This window comes from Primulina eburnea, chromosome 15 (assembly GCF_022965805.1).
Source record: "Primulina eburnea isolate SZY01 chromosome 15, ASM2296580v1, whole genome shotgun sequence".
Taxonomy (NCBI): Eukaryota; Viridiplantae; Streptophyta; class Magnoliopsida; order Lamiales; family Gesneriaceae; genus Primulina; species Primulina eburnea.
In genome coordinates, this window is record NC_133115.1 from 2,458,445 (window position 1) to 2,480,347 (window position 21,903).

The 21,903-nt window shown below is 35.8% G+C and overlaps 4 protein-coding genes across 4 annotated transcripts; 2 read left to right on the plus strand and 2 right to left on the minus strand.

Moving 5' to 3' along the window:
• The first annotated feature begins 2,323 nt into the window (after positions 1-2,323).
• LOC140813534 (probable carbohydrate esterase At4g34215) lies at positions 2,324-3,897 on the plus strand. The gene is made up of 2 exons (XM_073172064.1): positions 2,324-2,963; positions 3,484-3,897. The coding sequence occupies exons 1-2, from the start codon at positions 2,346-2,348 to the stop codon at positions 3,685-3,687; spliced, it is 822 nt and encodes a 273-aa protein (XP_073028165.1). The 5' UTR covers positions 2,324-2,345; the 3' UTR covers positions 3,688-3,897.
• A 1,547-nt stretch (positions 3,898-5,444) lies between these two features.
• Positions 5,445-11,124, minus strand: LOC140813532 (sodium/proton antiporter 1). Its single transcript, XM_073172063.1, has 10 exons — positions 10,763-11,124; positions 9,965-10,138; positions 9,732-9,860; positions 9,216-9,392; positions 8,689-8,795; positions 7,948-8,068; positions 7,082-7,143; positions 6,690-6,992; positions 5,854-6,148; positions 5,445-5,767 (listed from the first exon to the last, which is right to left on the minus strand). Exons 1-10 carry the CDS (start codon positions 11,024-11,026, stop codon positions 5,648-5,650), a joined length of 1,752 nt encoding a protein of 583 aa, XP_073028164.1. The 5' UTR covers positions 11,027-11,124; the 3' UTR covers positions 5,445-5,647.
• Positions 11,125-12,353: 1,229 nt separating this feature from the next.
• LOC140813536 (stress enhanced protein 1, chloroplastic-like) lies at positions 12,354-14,799 on the plus strand. The gene is made up of 4 exons (XM_073172066.1): positions 12,354-12,508; positions 12,602-12,691; positions 13,428-13,606; positions 14,569-14,799. Exons 1-4 carry the CDS (start codon positions 12,460-12,462, stop codon positions 14,671-14,673), a joined length of 423 nt encoding a protein of 140 aa, XP_073028167.1. The 5' UTR covers positions 12,354-12,459; the 3' UTR covers positions 14,674-14,799.
• A 1,412-nt stretch (positions 14,800-16,211) lies between these two features.
• LOC140813535 (elicitor-responsive protein 3-like) lies at positions 16,212-18,441 on the minus strand. The gene is made up of 7 exons (XM_073172065.1): positions 18,285-18,441; positions 18,053-18,157; positions 17,852-17,978; positions 17,690-17,761; positions 16,921-16,966; positions 16,575-16,842; positions 16,212-16,485 (listed from the first exon to the last, which is right to left on the minus strand). Exons 1-7 carry the CDS (start codon positions 18,325-18,327, stop codon positions 16,448-16,450), a joined length of 699 nt encoding a protein of 232 aa, XP_073028166.1. The 5' UTR covers positions 18,328-18,441; the 3' UTR covers positions 16,212-16,447.
• Positions 18,442-21,903: the final 3,462 nt, after the last annotated feature.

Below are 21,903 nucleotides of genomic sequence, written 5' to 3' on the forward strand. Positions count from 1 at the left end.
CCTGGGAAGTTTTTACCCCGGGTATTGGCTAATTGTTCATTGGACGATGGCTCGCCAAGTGGTTTATTGGGAATTCCTCAGATAACTAAGTGCACAACTTGCCGGGCGTCTGAAGATCCGGGATCCTGTTTTTCACCCCGGCTTACTGAAAGTAATTGCACTTTGATATTTTCTCTCTGCTCTGATCTTGCCCGAGTTCGAGAACCTCTCGGGTCAGGGTCTGTACCCGGGCCCGGGCTCCCTTGGGGCATCACCATATACTATATTTCAAAGTACCGTATAATTTCCACAAGTCAGTCTCCATTTCACTTTTTAAAATTAATAATTAGTTTCTAAAGTACAACATCTGCTCCTATTTTCATCGGTTTATTTCATCCTATCTATATGGGCATTGTCCCCATGATAAGATGGATGATCAAGATTTTCCCATTCATATACGACCCACTTTTTTTTTGAAATTATATGTATGATAAGATCTTACCCGTTGAAATGAAGTGAGGGTCCACATAGGTAGGATCTCATCTACCGAGGATTTAATGAATTTGACTATATTACAAAAAAAAAATCTGAAGTTAATAGCATGTTTTTCCAATTTAAGTCATTTGGAGTTGGTGGCTTGGTGCTCGAGTTAAAAGGAACCAACCCTTATTTTCTTGCTTCTGCTCCCTTGACTTCCAACAAATTCTCTCAAATTCCCATCCCTTTTAGTTCACCAAAAACAAACATCTCCATACTTGCTTTTAACTTCTAATTTCTTTGATCATCATGAAATGCCTTCTCTGGAAAACTGTCTCCTCTTTGTGTCAGTTCTTCGAAGTGCTAACTATCTTCATCTTTGCAGGCTTTTTTTGTTGTTCTTCTTTCTTTTTACTCCTTCATTTTTCATCAATTTGGATGGAGCTTTCCTTCTTTCTTTCAGGAACTCCATTCTGAATGACCCTTTATCAGTTCTAAATAACTGGAACTATTTTGATGCTACATAATGTTTATGGACTGGTGTAACATGTGCTCGAGTCGAGTCCTACTTTGATGTGCCAGATGTTCTTCGAGTTGTAGGCTTAGCCCTCCCAAATTGTAATCTGCTAGGCGCGATCCTGAGGAGTTGGGATTTATTCCATATCTAAGAGATTTTGATCTTACGAATAATTCATTGAATGGAACATTGCCGAGTTCGTTTTTCAATAATCAAGAACTTCAGGTCCTCTCTCTTGCAAAGACTGAAATCTCTGGTGTGATTCCAAAGTCCTTTTCAGGGATTAATGGTCTCAAGTTTCTCAATTTATCTGATAATGTCTTGTCTGGAAATGTACCTCAAAGTTTGACTTCCTTGAAGAATTTGACAGTGGTTTCTCTGAGGGGAAATTCATTTTCAGGCTCCGTTTTAAGTGGGATCCAATCTCTTGAGTTCTTGGATATGTCTTACAATTTGTTGAATGGATCTTTGCCTGAAGACTTTGATGGGGGAAATTTGAGTTTCTTGAATATTTCATCCAACAGGATTTCAGGCTTATTGACTCAAGAATTTGCTGCAAAAATAACACCAAATGCTACTGTTGATCTTTCATTCAACAATCTTGTCGGAGAAATCCCCAATTCAGTGCCTTTATCTGATCAAAAAACTGAGTTTTTTTACGGAAACACGGCCTCTGTGGCAGACGAATCAAGAAAATATGTGTCGTTCCTTGGGCTTCTCCAGCTATTGCAGCCGTGCCGCAGAAGATCGAATTAATCAACCCCACTTCAAAACCCTTCCAACAACGGGCTAAAACCAGGTGCGATGGCCTGGATTGTGGTAGGGTCCTTAGCTGCGTTCATACTATTTTCTCTATTATTACTATGCATCTACCAAAAGGAGAAGAAAGCAACATCCGATTGTTATGAACTTGGAAAGATTCAGACTTAATAGTACTAAAAGGATCAAGAAATCTCCCCTCTTGGTCATGCTGGAACATCGAACATCAGACCGAAATTCAGCATGAAAAATTTAAAAAGATAAAAAGTCCCTTGTAATGGTTGATGTAGAGACTCAACTAGAACTGGAGTCAGGAGTTGGATCAATTAATTGCCAATTCTATGTTGGAGTGCATGTTGTAATGGTTTAGGCTAGGGCTAAGTTGTGCTTCATTGATCCCACAAAAAAGGCCTTGCATGAAACTTATTTTAAGTGTTTTTCACTCATTCTAAGTCCTTTTTTAGTTAAGATTGTGATATATATATTCATATTGTGGCGAACCTTAGTTGGTTAGTTGAAAAAAATGTTAGTATTTTTTTTTATTGATTAATTAATCAATTCAGGAAAAAAAAATATTTAAAAATGAAATCAACCACCAAAGCCACAAAATTCAATGAAATATACGGATCCCATTAAAAGTAGAAACCAGACAAAGGGTATCGTCCAGAAGTCAATTCCGTCAATGGATTTCTCAGACTCGATCCAGACAAATGAAGCCAACCCCACCAAACAGATCTTCATCTTATCCGGTCAGAGCAACATGGCCGGCCGAGGCGGCGTTGACAAACACAAGCACTGGGACGGCATAGTTCCACCCGAATGCGCCGCCGATAGCTGCAAAATCTTCCGCCTCAACGCACAACTCAGCTGGGAGGTGGCGCGTGAGCCCCTTCACCACGACATCGACACCAAAAAGATTTGCGGTGTAGGACCCGGTATGTCGTTCGCCAATGCGGTGAAGGATTCAGCCGGGGCGATCGGGTTGGTGCCTTGCGCCGTCGGCGGGACAGCCATCAAGGAATGGGCGCGTGGCGGCCACCTTTACGAAAACATGGTGAATCGAGCCAGAGCCGCTGTGCACAGCGGCGGAGAAATCAAGGCGCTACTGTGGTACCAAGGGGAGAGCGACACGGCGTCGCAGGATGATGTGGATTGCTACAAGGGGAATATGGAGACGCTTATTCACAGCGTGCGTGCTGATCTGGGTTTGCCTTCTCTTCCAATCATTCAGGTCTGTTAATTACCTTTATACATCAAACTCATTGTTTAATATTTTATTAATAAACAATTTAATTCTTTATTTTTTACAATAATTGAATAGCTCACAAACAATAATATTTCGGGTCGGACTTGAACTCGAGCTAAATTTTATCAAAATATGATTTTATCATTTGAGTTTGGAATCTAGCTTGAGTTAAAGCTTGAATACATTTATTCGAGATAGTCTATATTATATCAGCAGTAAGTTTCGATTTTTATTTTGTATAAGATGATCGATCATTCATCTTATATAAAAAAAAATATGAGGTCGTCGATATTTTTTTTATTTTATGGTGAAATCGATCATCTTATACAAACATCGGGAGTTTTACTTGATGTGTAGCATAGACTCGTCTCACTTATCCGAATTCGAATCCAAGGCTTATTGTTGTTGCTTTGTATTTTCGATTAAGTTCGGTTCGATTTGATTAGCTGATATATTTCATGTTTATTTTGGCAAAAATGTTATTGAAAGTGAAATGAAATCATAGGTAGCAATAGTTTCTGGAGACCAAAAATATTTGGAGAAGATGAGAGAGATACAAAAAGGAATTGATATTCCAAATGTGGTGTGTGTGGATGCTGAAGGCTTGCAGCTCAAGGAAGATAATTTGCATTTAACAACAGAGGCCCAAGTTCAATTGGGCCATTTTCTAGCCCAAGCCTATCTCAACCTTTCTCTGGCCCAAAACTAAACAATCTTTCCACAAAACATGAATAAAAAAGCCCTAATTTCGTTGGTTGTTTCGTAGCCCATTATCAACTATAATGTAATAATATATCAGATTGATATATTAATAAATAATAATTATGTGCATTAAATAATCATTGTATCGTATGTTATGATTAAATTCTACTGATATTAAATACTCTCTGTATTGATATTTAAATTACTTATTTTTTTTTTGAAATCAAATTTATTAATTATTTTAAAGTAATGTAAATATTGATGAAATCTAATTAATAATGTGCAGAAATTAACGGATGAACAAGGTTAATTCAATTATGCAAATATATATCGAGGGCGTGTTTACTTAGCTGGACGATATTAATAACTCGGCAAAAACTTGTGTGAGACGGTCTCATGGTTGTATTTTGTACGACGGATTTTTTATTTGGGTTATCCATGAAAAAGTATTACTTTTTATGCTAAAATTATTACTTTTTATTGTGAATATCGGTAGGGTAGACCCGTCTCACAGATAAAAATTTGTGAGACATTCTCACAAGAGACCTACTTAATAACTCGGCAAAAACTTGTGTGAGACGGTCTCACGGTCGTATTTTGTGAGACGTATCTTTTATTTGGGTTATCCATTTGGGTTATCCATGAAAAAGTATTACTTTTTTTGTTAAAATTATTATCAAAATGTTTGATTGTAGTTTTGTGTATTAATTATTACTCTTACGTCAGTAAAAATCATTAAATTTAAATTACAATACTTTATTTTGTATTTTTTATATTAGTTAATAGTTTTAAAAAGAGAAAATTGTAATTTACTATCTAATATCTAATTTAATCCATTAAACCAATTAAAATAATTAAAGAAATATATAAAAAAAAATCTATTTTCAATTTTTTTATATAATAAGTGGTGTCTGAAATCCAGTAATTAGCTTTATGCATCAAATTACATTTTTTTTGTAAACGACTCTTCGAAAAGTATTGATTTGTATTTGAAAATATTTTCAATTCTTGTTTTCGAGCAATAGTTCGAGAAAAAACAAACATATTAGTGTTGATCAGCTTGGAATGATACGAAAAGTTGGTTCTTTCGGGGTAGATGTTAGCTTAGAAGGCAGTATCCACACTCGACAAAAGTATATTCTTTCAGGGGTTCGTTTGATGAGAAATAAAAAGGAATATCGAAAATTCGAGTGGCTGAAGTCCATCCTTCTCTTTCCTTTTTCCTCCCCCATGCGAAATGCGGCAAAAGAAAAGGAAAGAAAATCCATGGACCGATCCCATCATCACCACCCCGTAGGAACTACGAGAACTGCCGGCAAGTTGATCATCCTGGAATGATAAGAAAAGTCGGTAGCATTCTGGGTGAGGAGAATGTGAATGTAAGCTTTATTAGTGTTGGAAGATAGCTCCGAGGAAGCAAGCAATAATGGCTATTGGAATCGATGAGAACTGAGCAGACAGTCATTGAGAAGGATTGGTGAAATCTCAGCTGTCGAGGAATTTGTTTGCCTTAAGTTGTAGAGCTTCATTCATTATTCCTTTGTTGTACAGCACCCCATTTTGTGAAATATAGCACAAGGAAAAAATCAACTTCCAATCCAGTATATTAACAAATTTTGTAAGTATTCCTTGTATCCTTTTTTCTGCTTTCAAATTTAATATTTCTGCCAAAAAAGAAACCGCCCTTTCAGTAGTTCGAACTTTTCCTATCTCATTATAGTTTAGAACATGAAATGCTGCTTAACAAAAGTTATGACAACTAAATTGTTTGAAACTATACAACAGCTCAGACACCATGTTTTGATTCATACATAGCAGTTGACAGCCATTAACTTCGTTATTTCATATTTCACTACTAAGAAAAAATGCACTCTCTTTTGCAACTTTCTGATCACAAAAGCATTATTAAGATTACGATACAGTGGCAAAATGCTACCAAGAAGCCAACAACAAACAATAGTTCCCACCTACGAACCAGAGAGGAATGGGACATGAGCAAGAGTAGTCGGAAAGGATACGGGGAGATGATGAGCAGTCAAATATGCAGCAATACCAGCCACATAACCAGCAAAAGCAAAGCCACTTACCTGAGAAAAAAAAAACAGAGTGGCTTAGTTTAAGGTAGTGATAATTCATTTAGTCTAGTAGGTAATACTCGTCTTGTAGAATATACCTTCCGCAGGTACCAAAAGAAATCAACCTTCTCCATCCCCATAAATGCAACACCAGCAGCAGATCCAATGACTAACATGGATCCACCTGTACCAGCACAATATGCTACGAGCTGCCAGAATTCAGAATCTTGAGGGAAAGAAGATAAATCATACATGCCCATTGCCGCAGCAACCAATGGTACGTTGTCGATAATTGCTGATACAAATCCTATTGAACTAGCAATCAGCTCGACACTTGGAATATTAGCGTCAAGGTAATTTGCTAATTCCCGCAGAATGCCTGCCGCCTCCAAGCTATGAAGTAGAGCACGTATTTTTAAAACAAAACAAGAATGATTACATTTTAGAGGTGTGTCATCATTCGAGGTTAATGAAATAAATGAATTGAGGCGTGGCTATTCTTGGGAAGGAACATAAATCATAAACTATAGATCATCGGTCACAAGCATAATCAATGCTAATATTCCTTGTGGCTGAAACACATGTAAGCTTTTGCTGAGAATCCTATAATCAAGTATTCGAATAGTGTTTGGAGCAACAATTATCTCTGCTGCACAGCAGCCTATGTGACATATTGATCATAATGTGGAACTTAGCTCGATGTACAATTGAAAAAAATTGACTTGTACCTCGACCGCCAGCTTAAAGTTTTGTATAGTTACAAATGCTCTGTCCACAGATAATTATTAAAGCAAATGGACCTATTAGTTTCCATGATTCAACTTGGCAACCTTAGCTTCAACATTTAGAGTCGACATATAAGATACACATATAGAATTGTATTTGACTTATAACCCAAATAGTACATGATAGCCATCAAAGTATTTATGCGCACCTGCTGACAGATAGAAGGATACCGAGGAAAAAAAGGGCTCCTTGAGTGTCGATACGCGATAAAGCTTGAGGTACTTTCAGTCGCTGCCTCTCAGATTCACCATAGTGAATGGCATCCGTGAGAATCCAAAGAACTCCGAGTCCAAGAAGTATGCCCATGTAAGGGGGCAAGCCAGTCAAAGCCTTGAAAACTGGGACAAATATTAGAGCGCCAAGGCCCACAAACAAAACCAGCTTGCCACGTGGAGCCATCTTTTCAGATGCCAAAACATCTTCAGCACTCTGTCCTTTCCCATTCACCTCACTAAAGAGAGAGTTTTGATACTTGTTACGCTTTTTAACATTTTCAGAACTAAATATGCTTAAAACGTGCTTTCAGCAAGTAAAAATTACCTAGTGAGCGACATGAGAGCCAGAGGTACAGCCAGAGAAACGACTGATGGTAATGCCAAGTCCTGTTCCACGATAAAACAAATATAAATACTGCTGCTGAATCGACCAAACCAGACGTAAAATTGCTACTGGGAACCAAGTGAGAGCCATAAAGAAAAAACATAAAAATGGTGGTAGTTGAATTGATCATTTCAACAGTATACAAGGCACATATAGGACCCTCTTACATATTGTTGCAAATGTAAAAAAAAGTGATTATGAAATTTTTCTTTACAAATTTCCAAAACTTTATAAAGGAGAAGTTCATTATCACTTTTTTTAAGTATTTGCAAACATTACCTTAGGTATATGAAACAAGAAGTTGAAAAAATTCTCGATATACTTTATTTACACTGAATTTCTCGTCTTCAAACACTTTATAAAAAGAGTTGCCCTTACCCGGCAAGCGAGAATATTCCCGAGCAAAAATTAAGCTTCAATTCGTATTTTTACCATTACAATATATGTATACGGACACCCCCGAAGTTCAAGAAATGTAAAGTGAAGTTTTTTCATCAACAACTTAATGCAGTCAAGAAGCGCTATGATGAATTTTTATTATTTTTTTGAAAGTCACTGTGATGAATTTTATTATTTCATAAAAACCAAACTCAAATTGTTACTTAATTGCCAATTAGATTCTTCTGAAATGCTATTGTGCATGTCATACCTTTCATTTAAAAAAATCAGCCTCTTTTCGTTATTTCGTTATTTTAAAAATTGATGCAGCAGCGATGATTGCTCTAATCAAATTGAATACTTGCGAATAATCCACCACGATAGGACAACTGAATCAGAAAGTCAGAAAGACATTAGAGTAGCACAACCTTCATGGTGGGCAATGTCGATATTTGACCATGGATCCACAGCATAGTAGTAGTAACATCACCAATGGGAGTCCATGCTCCCCCTGCATTTGCCGCTATTACAACAACAGCACCCAGAAGCCTGCGAAGACAATTCTTTATAGTCACATTCTTGAGATCTATATGGCTACATGCAATGTAAAATTCAACAGATATTTGCTCAACCAGGCTGCTATCACTTTCTAATTGATGTTTTTTAATCTCCAATCCATGTCCCAGTAGATTAAACTTTAACTATTAAAATCTTTAGACATACTCAGTAGAAAAAATCGTGTGTCATGTTGATATAGAGTGTTTAGTGTTTACAACTACATTTTGCTAATACAGACTTTTGAAAAGCTTCTTATTGAACTTGCAAAAAAGAGCACAATATCAATCACAGAGAAATTTAGTTATACATTGATTCAATATGAGGAGATGAAGGTATATGATCAGATCTTTCGGCCTCAACTAATATTTATGTGAGTATAGGAAGAATGAATTATCAAATTGTAAACTTTAAATGCTACAAGTTGTTCTTTCAAGAAGCTTTTCAACATTTTTCCATCATGGAATGATCTGCTGGTAAATAATTATATTCACTCCATGCTTTTAAATCATCAAAAGAGCTATAATGTAACATGGTCAGAGTAACTGAATACTTCAACAATTAGTTATTATAATTACCTCACACACACACACAAAAAAAAAGTTAAAACTTACTTCCGATATTCAGAAGGAGGTACCAATTTTCTCAACAATGACACCATTACAATGGTAGAGGTCAGGTTGTCAAGGATTGAGCTGAGGAAAAATGTTGCAAAACCTACCTGGTATTATTAGGATAAATAAGTCAGACACTACGTGATCAATCCTGAACTAACATAAAAAGTTGGTGTGAAACATAGATATCATAGAACCTCATCTCAGGAAGAATAGACACTCTCCACGAAACACGTTTAATTTGAACTAAACTTCGCCAAGAGTCTATGCCAAAATTTAAAATGAAAATAAAGGTGAGCTTGCAAAAGCAATTGAAAATCACACCGAGTATTTGTAGTTTTCTGTCATCTTGGACTCCGGGAGTCTGATGACAGCTTTTAATTGCATACAGATTGAACAATGAAATACAATGAAGGTAAAATAAAATGAGCTCGGTGACACAATTAGACATTCATTAGTATAAACAATTAAACAAAGTCACAATAATACACGCTATTTAATATAGTATGGTGTTTCAAAACATTTACCACCCAAAGCAGAGTTCTTGGTTTACGAGTGGTAATATTGTCAGTGACCAGCTTGAATCCTTGATGAGCATCGACTATCTCAACAATGGTCATTGCACCAAGCAAGAAAAATACTATTTCACTGACTTCAGCAGATGCATGAGACAACTCTGCAACAGCTACCTCGGTAGAAGGGGCCTGCCCAATGACATTGGATGGCCTAGATTCATTATGTTTGATTGAATGAGAAACGGCGACCGATAATTTGCCAATGTTTACTTGTAACGTACATAATATATAACAGAAAACAATTAGGCAGAAGATAATATTTCCCAACTAGTCAAAGATATCATTTTTATGGATTACATGATTGAAAGATACCCTTGGATACTGACATCCCAAACCAATGGATACTACAGTTTTTATGGATTGAGAAATCTAGAATAAAAAGTAACCTCACGCCGTAGAGAACTAAGAAATGATAGACTGAGGCTAAGATATGGTATATATTCATGATCCAAGTGGCTAATATCTTACCCCAATGCTCCGTACCACCCACAAACTGACAGCCATTAGAAGTCCTACTCCGCTTTTATTGAATGCCAGAGATTCTTCAAATATTATTCCAGCATAGCCAATACCAAAAAGCAATTCCATTGCAAAATTCTGAAGCACATATTAGACCGGTCCAACCACCAATTTTCATTAAACTTTAATTCATTCAATGGCCAACTTGAATGATGAAAAATTTCAGAATGCCAAAGATTAACCTGGTTTTCTGCCACCCACGAATGATTTATTGCCAATGCTCCGGTTCCCGCAACTGCAAGAATTGCAACGGCTTTCAGAATATCTGTCTTCGGTTGATAATTGGCTGCATAATCTTTAGAGCTTGTTTCATCAAGGGAACATAAAGGATCACATGTTCCAGATTGATTCAAGTCCTAGCATAATGATAAATATGTCCAAACATTGCACCAATCAACTTCGAATTAAAAGAGGGTAAAAACAGGACATGGCAAGTAGTTTAGCTAAATTCGTGACCCAGAAGCTTAACAAAAATAGTTAGTGACACCTGTGAAATGCTTTTGGAAAACATAACTAGGAAACCTTGACGACCAGCGAGTCTCATAAGCCACAGACAGAACTATTCCTATTTGCAGTATTTAATGACAGAGAACCCAGCCTGTGATAGTATCCTAAAAAACTTTAGACATTTAAAAATTTCTTGCTTGAGCCTCCCAATTTGATCTCCCGCTTCTCTAAATATTAAATTACCAAGAAAGACTAATTAGCTGGTGCTTTATGATTTATGAAGCAGGACTTTTTGTTTTTTTATTCAAAAAAAAAAACGTTCCAGAAGAATCGCTTTCATGACCGAACTCCCTTATCATTTCAACGAAATCTCTTTTTTTAAGCTTCGTTATATAACTACTTCAACTGAACACAATCAAGACACATAACTACATAAATTCAAATGCAAACTAGGACTAACAGATTGTAAACTTCCAAGAACAGATATTCAATAACGACAAAACACGACAAAAAAAATCAAGTTTTAGGAGAACCTGAAGCGGGTTGTCTGAATTGGATTGAAACTGGTTTTGCTGCTGACCCGAAGAAGCAGAAAAACTATCTCTCGCCTTATCTTCAGCCCGTGCAAGAAGCAGCCCATTTCTGTGCAATACAAATCTTGTGCAATCTCTTTGTCTCAACCAAGATACAGTAGCAGATAAAGTCCTTTCATTTTTCTTGAAATTGTCAAACGACGGATTACAAAAGTTAGTTTTAATTGGATGTGGGAGTACTGCAGCAGACATTACTGTAAACATAAATCTAAAGATAGGAACTTGAAAGGTGACAGTGAATGGAGTGGAAGGGATTATGGAAAGGGCTTCATATGCCTCAGGTGGAAAGTGGAGATTCTCGACTCAGCACTTTTCCGGTCAAATTAAATAAGCCGTGGATGAAACCCGCTTTTAAAAAACGCGCGTTTATATGTTCTCGTGAATTATACCAACCAAAAATTGTCTAAATCTTTAAAAAATTAAATAAAAATGTATATGTGTAACTGAGAGTATTTAAAATTTTATTAACGCGATATTTAAATTGCGATATTTAAATTTAGAGACGATAAATTAGTAACTTCCCTATATAAAATGTAATTTAATATTATCTCTTTTGTCGTGTAATAAATATAAGTGTCAAATACAATAAATATATGAGTAGGTGTCCTGTAAACCGATCTCAAAAACATTTATATATGAGACATGTCAACTCTATCGATATTCACGATAAAAAATAATACTCTTATCTTAAAAAATAATAATATTCATGAATTATCCAAATAAGATATTTGTCTCACAAAATACGATCCGTGAGACCGTCTCACACAAGTTTTTATCTAAATACATTATATGTGAATGCAAAACATTAATTTAAAATCAATTATTTTAAGCAATTTAGATGCGAGTAGATCGTGACATATACGACGGATGTGGTTATTAAAAATAGAGAAGGAAGTTTTGTTTATTATTTTAAAATGAAAATTATCAATTATTGAAATAATAGTATAAGAGAAAATAACATGAATTATAAAATAAGAAATCGAGCGATAAATAAATAATTTGATATTATAAAAAAGTTTCATGAGCATATAAAAAATTGACAAAAATTTGTGTGAAACGGTCTCACGGGTCGTATTTTATAAGACAGATCTCTTATTTGAGTCATCCATGAAATAATATTACTTTTTATACTAAGAATATTACTTTTTATTGTGAATATCGATAGGGTTGACCCGCATCAGAGATAAATAATCGTGATACCGTCTCACAAGAAACATACTCTTGATAGCAAAAACTTATGTGAAACGGTCTCACGGGTCATATATTATGAGACGGATCTCTTATTTAGGTTATCCATGAAAGAATATTACTTTTTATGCTAAAAATATTATTTTTTATCATAAATATCGATAAAATTGATCAATCTCATCAATAAAAATTAATGAAACTGTTTTTCAAAAAACTTTATCATATTTGATATTAATCGATCAAGGCAAACTTACCTCATTTGCATGAGTGAGTTGAAGCTGCCTCAAAAAGACTTATCGTAGATTTAAATTCAATGATCGATATTTTGCCACATCAACGATAGAATTTGGATATGACACGTGTCGAAATTTCTGCTCCCGAAAAAATCACAATGGTTTCTACAAATAACCTGAGTTAAAATCCGAAATCCTGATAGCAATTGGAAGGCTATGGCGGCCGCGACGCAGATTTCTTCTCCTCTCCGCTGCTACGTTCGCGGTAGATTTCGTCGCCCCTTTGCTACTGTACACTTTTCAAAGCTCCTTGTTCTAACTACCATTCTTGCTGCTCCGAATTTCTCCCATTTTGCAGATGTTGGCGTGATGATTCGAGCAGACACTGTTGCCTTTACCCGTGTCCCGCGCAAATTCGGAACCGTATTTGCCACCGGCTCTCCTCTCTGTATGATATATTTGCTTGTTTTTTGTGGTCCCCGATAAGTTTTGATTGTAATGTATGCTTGCTGTAACTTCCACAATACGCGATTGTTGAGGAGAAACGGAAATGATTCTGCTTATCTTTCTCTCGCTTCTCGATTCAGTTGATTGTTTTGGTACCTTTTTTTTGGTTATTTCAACTGCCAATTTTAAAATGGAGCGGAACTGAATTTTTTAATAGTACCGATTGATGTATGCTGTGGCTGTTTAGTTTTATTTATGTATTTTGTGGCGTGTGGAGAGAAGCTAATTGTTTTCGAAAAAATTCCATTTGAGGTTAATCGTGAACTTGTAAATAGAACAGTTGGTCGTGGGGCTAGACTTCGCAGCGAGCGATAAAGAACTCGAAAAAATTCTCTGCTATAGGGTGGATGGTTTTGTTTCTTCGCTGATTAAATCAATAGCTACAGTCTCGTGGGTTTGTTTGTGGTCATGTTCTCGATTTCAAGTATTATCACCGGTAACAGTAGAAGTTTTTTAAAAAAAAATTAGACATAAATTTTAAAATTTTTTTCTGGTCTGGGGTTCTCTCATGAACGCATGGCTCAGTTATTTACTTATTGGGGTCTATTGTCATGTGCTTCAGTTCAAGTGTTATCATAAGAGATTGTGATAATTTAGAACACACTTCTGCCTAGGCCCTGGTGACTTGGTTCAAGGAATTTGATAGTAATCTCGCTAATGTTTTATTTTCTTTCCAGTGATTCAGAAACCATTTTACCAGAGATTTACAGCTCAAAATTCAAAATATGTTTCCATAAGATGTGAGCAGAGCACCAAGGAGGGGAATGGATTAGATATATGGATTGGGAGATTGGCCATGGTAGGCTTTACTGTGGCTATTAGCATTGAAGTCGCGACGGGCAAAGGACTTCTAGAGGTATTTCATTTGTACAAATGCTTTTGTTGACATTTTGAATCTTCTATGGACAATTGCTTGAGTTTGAATTTTCTAATTCTTCTTAGTTATTCTGGGGCAGAGCAGGCAGCAGGGCTATGGACACACATTGGACCCTCTTAAACGAAAAAAAATTAAATTTTATATGTGATATTTTCGGAAAAAAATTCATATTCCGCCCCCTCTTCCAAATCTATTGAATTGCTCTCTCTTATTCGGCCTTACCCCTTCATCCCCAAATCTTGGGTCTGCCCTGGTTATGTGCTTTGTAATTTTGGTCCGAGTAACATCGTATATACTCAAAGTAAGGCATTTCTTATGATATACTTAGTTGGAAAGGAGGATGCACATGATTATATATGATCTTTTAAGTTCATTGTATGTTAATCTCTTCTGATTATGTTCTAAGTGACTTTAATTTTTTCTTTATCCTAAAAGAAGGGAGATACTAGATAATACCATTTGGCTTTAATCATTAGTATAGCATAGAGTAAAAATGAAACCATAGCTGTGGAGGGTATTTGAAAAGACCAAAAGAAAAGAAAGAGTTGGCATTTTATCCTGGTGTTTACACACCACGGCAAGCTTTTTGTTCAGGCACAGGCGATGCATGATTCAGCACCGCACCCTCAATGTCTCAATATCCTCCCCCATCTTAGAAATCCTAAATCTGTGAGGCTTTTGCGGAGATTCGAAACTGTTGCTTGTATTATATATCACAATCTAAGTCACACGGACACGAGCAACAAGACTTTAAATAATGGACTCTGCTAGAAACTACTTGTTGTCCTTGTTCATTTCGCAAATAATAATTGGTGGAAGAGTCCATTGTATAGTTGTATAAAACCATGTCCACCTCTTCTGTAACCCAAGAAAGGGCGGGAAAGCTTTTTGCTCCGAAAAGTGACGAATTATAGTGAAATATTGACTCTTCCTATTTTCAGAATGTTGGACTGATAACACCATTGCCCATAGCAGCATTGGCAGTTACATCACTGGTGGGAGCTCTACTTGCAGTCTTCATCTTCCAATCTGCATCCAACAATTGATCAGCTACATTTCTTTCTCCTCTCATTTCGATTTTCAAATCTTCTTCTGTTGAGTTACTTTTTTTTGTCCATGTATAATCACTATATATACATATACTGGCCACTTAATATATCATATTTGTTTCTCACATTGTTGTGATATTTGTGTGCATGCTCGGGCAGATTATATATTTCAAAGTGAGACTTGATTTTTTTTTAAAATAACTACATTTAAAATCTGCAATAGTCGATTTGTTAAGATTAAATTGGTGATAAAACCTACTAACTCACGTTGGGTGTTCATCAAAGTTTTAATTTACCCTCAAATTGAGTCAATGACAAATTTCATTTGAATAGGAAAATGCATGGACTTTTTGAGATTTCACATAGTTGTAGTAATATTTGTATCATAATATAAATCTATTTCTAGGAAAAATTTATACAATGTTTACACAAATGTTGAAAATTGTTTAATTTTGTTTTTATTTATAAATTAAGTAGATGCAAAATCTAAAAAGTCATAATTTTTAGCTTCTAAAATATCATTTTTTTAAAAGAGATTTTGTGACCAAATAAGACACTTTTTTTTAAAAAAAAAATACCTTTAGTCCGTCGTTTCTCCAACCAAACCGTTTCAAGAAAAAAAGTCACAAGTTAAAATTGCATCTAATGCAAACATCGATACGTATTTCTTGAAATTAATATTTTGTCCTTATTTATCAATCTTTTTCACATAGCATCTAATTAATTTGAACAAGATTTGTTAGGGACTTGATTTGATATATTTCCCCCCAAGTATCAGGCTTACATGTGAGAAAACATGTGAAGGCATAACTATGGATAACTCGAAAAAGATTACTATATATGACATTAAACTATAAATATTTTCTCAGATTAAGGAACAGGTTAGTCCGTTCATTTATGCATCGCTCATGTATATATATATATATATCATGAGCGATGCATAAATGAACGGACTAACCTGTTCCTTAATCTGAGAAAATAATATATATATATATATATATATTGACTCGAAAATCCATTTCAAGTACATATTACATTCTTTTAAGACAAGGTTATGAAAATCAATTAGAAACGACTAGGCGTATTTTGTATATATCAATTGTCATTTAACTAACTAATAAGTCCGTTGATATTGAAGTTCCACAAGTAGTACTCACTGATAGTATATTCGTCATTCCGACACACTTATTCAAATCTTTGATTATAAACAAGTAAAACAAGTTCTTACTAAAGATATTGTAATAAAATAAATACATTATATCACATCAATTTGAAAAATTGAGAGAGAAAAAAACAATACATGTTTTTCTCAATTTCAAGAACTTACACGAAATATTGTTTCACCATAAGGCAATATTCTTTAAAAGGAAAAATAAATGAGCAATTTTTCCACGTGCCTGTTGAAGTTGAAGAATGAGCCGATGAAAGGCTTCTAGTTTTGCAAATTGTACGAGTTCCAATTTTAATTTACCCGCTAGTTGTTTCATGGCTTTAATTTTGTTTTCAAAATAAATTTTCTCCGAGGATTTAATCAGTTCAAAGAACCAATTCTACTTTTATATGTTTTTACTTTTTACAATGTACTTGCAACATTAACAACTTTCAAAAACAAAAGGTATAATTGAATCCGCACTACAGAATACACCAGATGGCGAAATAATCGAGCAACAATACTTTTACTTGAAGTTAAGACGTTACGGGTTCCATTGTCATAAAAAAATACTTTTAACAACAAGGCAAAACACAAATTCTCTGCCTCGCAAAGCTTGTCTCAGTACGGTGGAGGGTAAGGAGATGGAGGGTACAACCCTGTGACAAAAATTCATAAATTACTTAATATTTACACGTTTTCAGAGCAATGCGATTCCTGCGTAAGTGAAGAAGCCGAGAAATCTTACCAGGAGGATGATGATGTGGATCGTGCGGTGGTGGAGGATACATTGAAGGCGATGGCCCGGGGGGATAAATTGGAGGAGGATAAGCAGCGGGCTCGTGATATGGGGGTGGGGGATATCCGGCTGGATTAGGAGGATAAGATGTATAAGGAGCTGGTTCAGGGATACTTCTTGGAGGATATGGTGGCACATGTGCAGGGTAATGGGGGGGTTGATGTGCTGGCATAGCCGGGTAAGGAGGAGCTGAAGGTGCCGGGGCTTTAGCTGGTTTCTGAAAATGTAAAACATGCTCGTAAGCTTCACATACTACAATAATTTTCGGATGAAACAAAATGGAAGTTTAGCTTACATTGGCGGTAGAACAGTGCATGATTAACTTTATTTCTCCAGCATGCCTGTAAAAGAGAGAGACATGCATCAGGTCTCCACAAATTTATTCCAAATACATGGTAAGTAATCATGTAGATACGTGGCTCTGATCAACTTCTTATGCATTTATCAGATTTTGAAAGATAGCGGCACAGTGGCACTATCACAAAATCGACAGAAATCCAAGGCAAGAACGATGTAATATGTGGAGTAATTTCAATGAAAGTTTATATGAATAATGAACATCGAATTTCACACTATTGCTTTAACAAACTCATAACGAGTTTCTGAAAAAGAAACATTAATCTGACAGGCCCGTGGCACTGGAATGCTCTGGAAAAAGTGGGATGGAGGTGGCAACTAAATACAAGCAGAGCTAAATAAGATCAAGATAACATTCTTGGAGCAAAATCGATCTTCATTCTAAGAAGATTCACAAGGATACTCGCAGGCATACCAAGCATCCTCCCAATGCAGATAACATGATTCCTAATTATACAGATTCACTCATAATGCAGCAAGGACAAGTTTCAATTTAGTCTCAAACAACAAATACAAGCAAAAACTTTTACATGAAGATGATAATCCCACACAAATTTCTTTTAAGCCAGTTCATAAAATACACAAGCTCACTCGCAGTGCAGCAAAAACGGCTCGTAATGCAGCCTTAAAACGCTAATACAAAACACGATAACATGGACAGAAGATCGCACAAAATGCTTTAAGACAGTCTGTTTAGTGGATTATACCTGCCTTTCTTGTCCTGAAGAGGCCATGAGCTGTCGTCAAAACCATTCGAGAGAACTTTCTGCAACAGAATCCTAAACACTCCCAATTCAAGATCAAAACTCGACTTACAAATATATTCAAAAGAATCATAATCAGATCCACAAAAGTCATAAAACATTTACTTTCCGCCGCCGATGAAATCATCATAAGTCAGAGTATTGCTGTTCCACACTACAACATTGATCTCCCGCAAACCTTCTATCAACGTAAGCGCGAATTTCTCTTGAAAAGTCGGATTTTTCCCTCCATCTACGCAAAATTTCTCCAAAATTAAAACCAAAAAAACAAAAACAGCAAGGTATTACACGAAACCGGTGATGTACCTGTACAAGTACGAGTGCGAAACTTGGTGCTACCATATTCGACACAGACGTAGGGATCTTGCCTCGAAATCCATTCAGTATTTTTCAACTTGGTACAACCAACAACTGAGATCCGATCCAAAACATACCCGTAAATAAACATAAAGCAAACAACTTCTAACTAGGAAAAAGGGGGAAAAAACAGAAACAGATTAAAAAAGAAAAAAAATGAAGAAGAAGAGAGAAGCAGTACCGGTGACCTCCAGAGGTTGACCTTGGATTCCAGAAATCGACATTGAAGAAAGAGATAAAAAAATGGTGGATTTTGGGTTTAGAGCTTCAGCGCTTGTGCCTTTATAGATAATTTGAAATTAGGTTTGACTATGAAAATTATTACATACAAACGTGGAAATAATGCTGCTTGCGGGAACGTACAAGTCAGATACAGTGGAAAATTTGTTTTAGACACGCTTATTAATCTAAAACGATTTCACATATAAATATTACATTGAAGAATAATAATTTCGATTAAAAATTAATATTTTTTACTAAAATCAGATTATAGTATACAACATATTATATATATATATATATAATAATATTTTTCGATTAAATCACATGTATTACACTATTTCTTTCACAACATAATATCGTTGCAATGAAAATAATATTTTTGAACATAAAAAATAATATATTTCATGGATTCAATTGATGATCCTTCTTAGAAAGTCAACTCACAAGAAAATGTCATAAGTGTTTTGTTTAAAATATAAGCTCATAATAAATTGTGAGCTTTGTCACATGTCGAGTTATGTAGTTTGAGAATCAAATGAATGATTTTTTTCTTAATATAAAGGAAAATAAATATTGTTAGTTGCAATAATTATCCATGTTGGCTAGAGCAATCGAAACGTGGTATTCGTGCTGTTGTACAGTTTAAAATATTTGAGTTGCACCATTATAACCAGCAATAGATTTTCGTGAAACGACAATTTTTTGGTCATATAATTGTTATCAGAGCCAATGTCACATGTTCAATTCACATTGATGGCAAGATGTGCAATTTTTTAGAGAGACGTTGAATGCAATAATTATATCTGCTAAGTAGAGCAATTGAAACGTGGTACTTGTGCTGTTGAACGATTTAAAATATTTGAGTTATAATATTACCACCAAATAACTTTTTGGTAAAACGACAAACGTTCATCCTTGCAAATATGAATTACTATTTTTTTTCAATAGTCAGTAATAAAATAAGGTGGAAATGAAATCAAATGATGAAATAAAATGAGCTTGAAAATGGAATGACATATATCTCGTTTCCTTGCTTGGAAATGATATCAAACGATGGTGGATTCTCTCATAATGGGTTTCTCATCGTGGTTTCTTCGCAATCGGACTGGGTAAACCATGTTTGATATGTTTGCTAGAGAAAGTTTTGATAAGAAGAATCGAAAAGTTCACTAACTCCATCAACTTAGACATATACATATTATTCTTATTTTTTGGTTGACTTGTGGTTTGGTTGAGTTGGTGGTGGTTTTTGTGTTTGGATTCATTTTTAAAGTTGACTTGGCAAGATTAGTTGACAATGTATTATTCGACTAAATGCCATGCCACCATGGAAAGCTTTTCCAAAATTGGGTTTTGTTGGACTTATGTGTATTGTGCTTGGTCCATTTGAATAAGAAATTGGACAAGTTTGTGGTTGGTAAGTGGAAATGTCCCACATAGGAAAATAAACATAGCATGATGAGCTTATATTGAGTTGCACTTTATGGGAATGTAACAATGATTGGTCAAGAGGCTCTCTCTTGTGCACACATGCGCAAGGGGTCCCAAATCATGGGCTCGATTTGCAGTGGAAAAAGGCTTGAATTGTGTGCAAGCGTACGAGCGCGACCCGGGCGCATCGAATGTGTGAAGACCCGAAATTTTGCAACGAGAAAAAAAAAATCTATATAAGTCATAGGAAATTTCAACCCATTTTTGGCACAACATTTTTTAGTTCCATACAATCATAATCATGAAAATTTGAATAATCATTGTCCCTTCATTACTGACCATTTATCACTATATGGAAGTGCACCAATCTTGGAAGAAATTAATGCAGCCAAAATCACTCTCCATTTGCACTTAAGGAAAACCAAAATCACTCATGAATCTCGGGTGTGTATCTTGAATCAAGAAGAGGCCACGTTCATTCGGGAGAGAAAAGTGCAATCATCGCGTTGATTAAGCAATCAGCGACATTCTTGGAGTGATACGGGCTTACCTTTATAGTTGATTATTCAAGCCTATATAAGAAGCAAACTCCCTCCCCATAACTTCAAGAATTCGAAATTTAGCATTTGCAGCAGCCTAGTCGAAGCTCTACCGCAACCTTGTTCGAACGAAGTTCTTTTAGCATGTCCTTCTAGCGCCTTAATCCAAACGAAAACATGTAAGTGGGCTTTTGCTATGTATTTCTTTGTAACTTAAACTTTGTATAAGTATTTCATGACATGCGTCTATGTGTGTCAAAACATTTTCGGAAAATGCTATTATATATTTTATAAAATCTCGATCGATGTACGATATGTTCTTCTATTTCCAATGTTCTTTGATTCTGCTGAGTTCATTCAAAAATTCCGATAAATGTGGTTTGATATATCTGATTCTGTGGTGCACTGTTATGATTCGAGTGAGATATGGAACGACGATTGTAAATTTATATGGCCCCCATCAGTGGGTATAAAACTGTGTTTCGGCTCCCATCAGTGGGTATAAAACTGTGTTTCGGCCTCCATCAGTGGGTATAAAACTGTGTTTTGGCCTCACCCCTTAGAGGACTAACATATTGGGGACAATTTGACCATGGATAACGAGATGAATAATAGTGTTTTCATTTGTTCTGATTCATTCTGTTCTGAATTGTTTGATAATCTCTGTTTCGCATTTCGATTCCGATTCTGATCTGATATGAGATACTACGTTTTGAAAAATCAGTTTTCAATATGGGTTTTAAATTATATTTATATGTATTTGTGGTAATCGATCGGCCCCCACTTGCTGAGTGTTTCCCAAACACTCACCCCTTACATTCCTCCCCAGATAAGAATGCAGATCAAGTAAACGAGGATGAAATAAGACATGCTTTGGAGTTGGTGATGAAGTTTCGAGATATGAAGATTTCTCGCTTATGTTCTTCCTAAGTTTCGATTCAAGTTGTACACTACTTCCGCACATTTTATTTCGTTTTGGAATTTATCGCTGTAAGACAAGATTATTTTGAGTTATTTATGAAATAGACTGGTTTTGGTTTATACTGAACTACGAGGCTTGTTGTTGGACGATTATGTGATTGTGGAACAACGCCGGTGTCGACTAACCCCGGTCTCGGGGCGTGACAGAATGTCGGACTGATCAAGGCAAAATTTCCCACCAAGGTCCACATGGCTTTTGCTATTTTTATTTTCGAAAATTTACATTATGGAACAAGACCATTGGTATTCCAAACTGAAATGACCTTTGGTGCTCAGCTGGGCTGACCTCTGGCCTTTCAGATGGCCAACCGTGGCTGTTCATATGGAGCCGGAGTGTGTCTATATATAGAGGCGACATAGTCCTTCAAATAATATCCAACACACTCTCCTGCATTCTGATATTTTCGAAGCTGTGCTTGTTTTGCTGTCACGGCTGCTGCTGCTTCCACCGGCTGCTGTTCTTTTTCTCGTCACTCTATCTCGTGATAAAGTTCAGGTACATTTCAGTTCGCTCCAGTGGTACCTCGTGATAGGGTACTGCTTGTTGTTCCGTTGTATCCTGGGAAACAGACGTCCAAGTTCATTCTCGAAGCACATCCCGGAGGGGACAAATTTGTTTTAAGGACA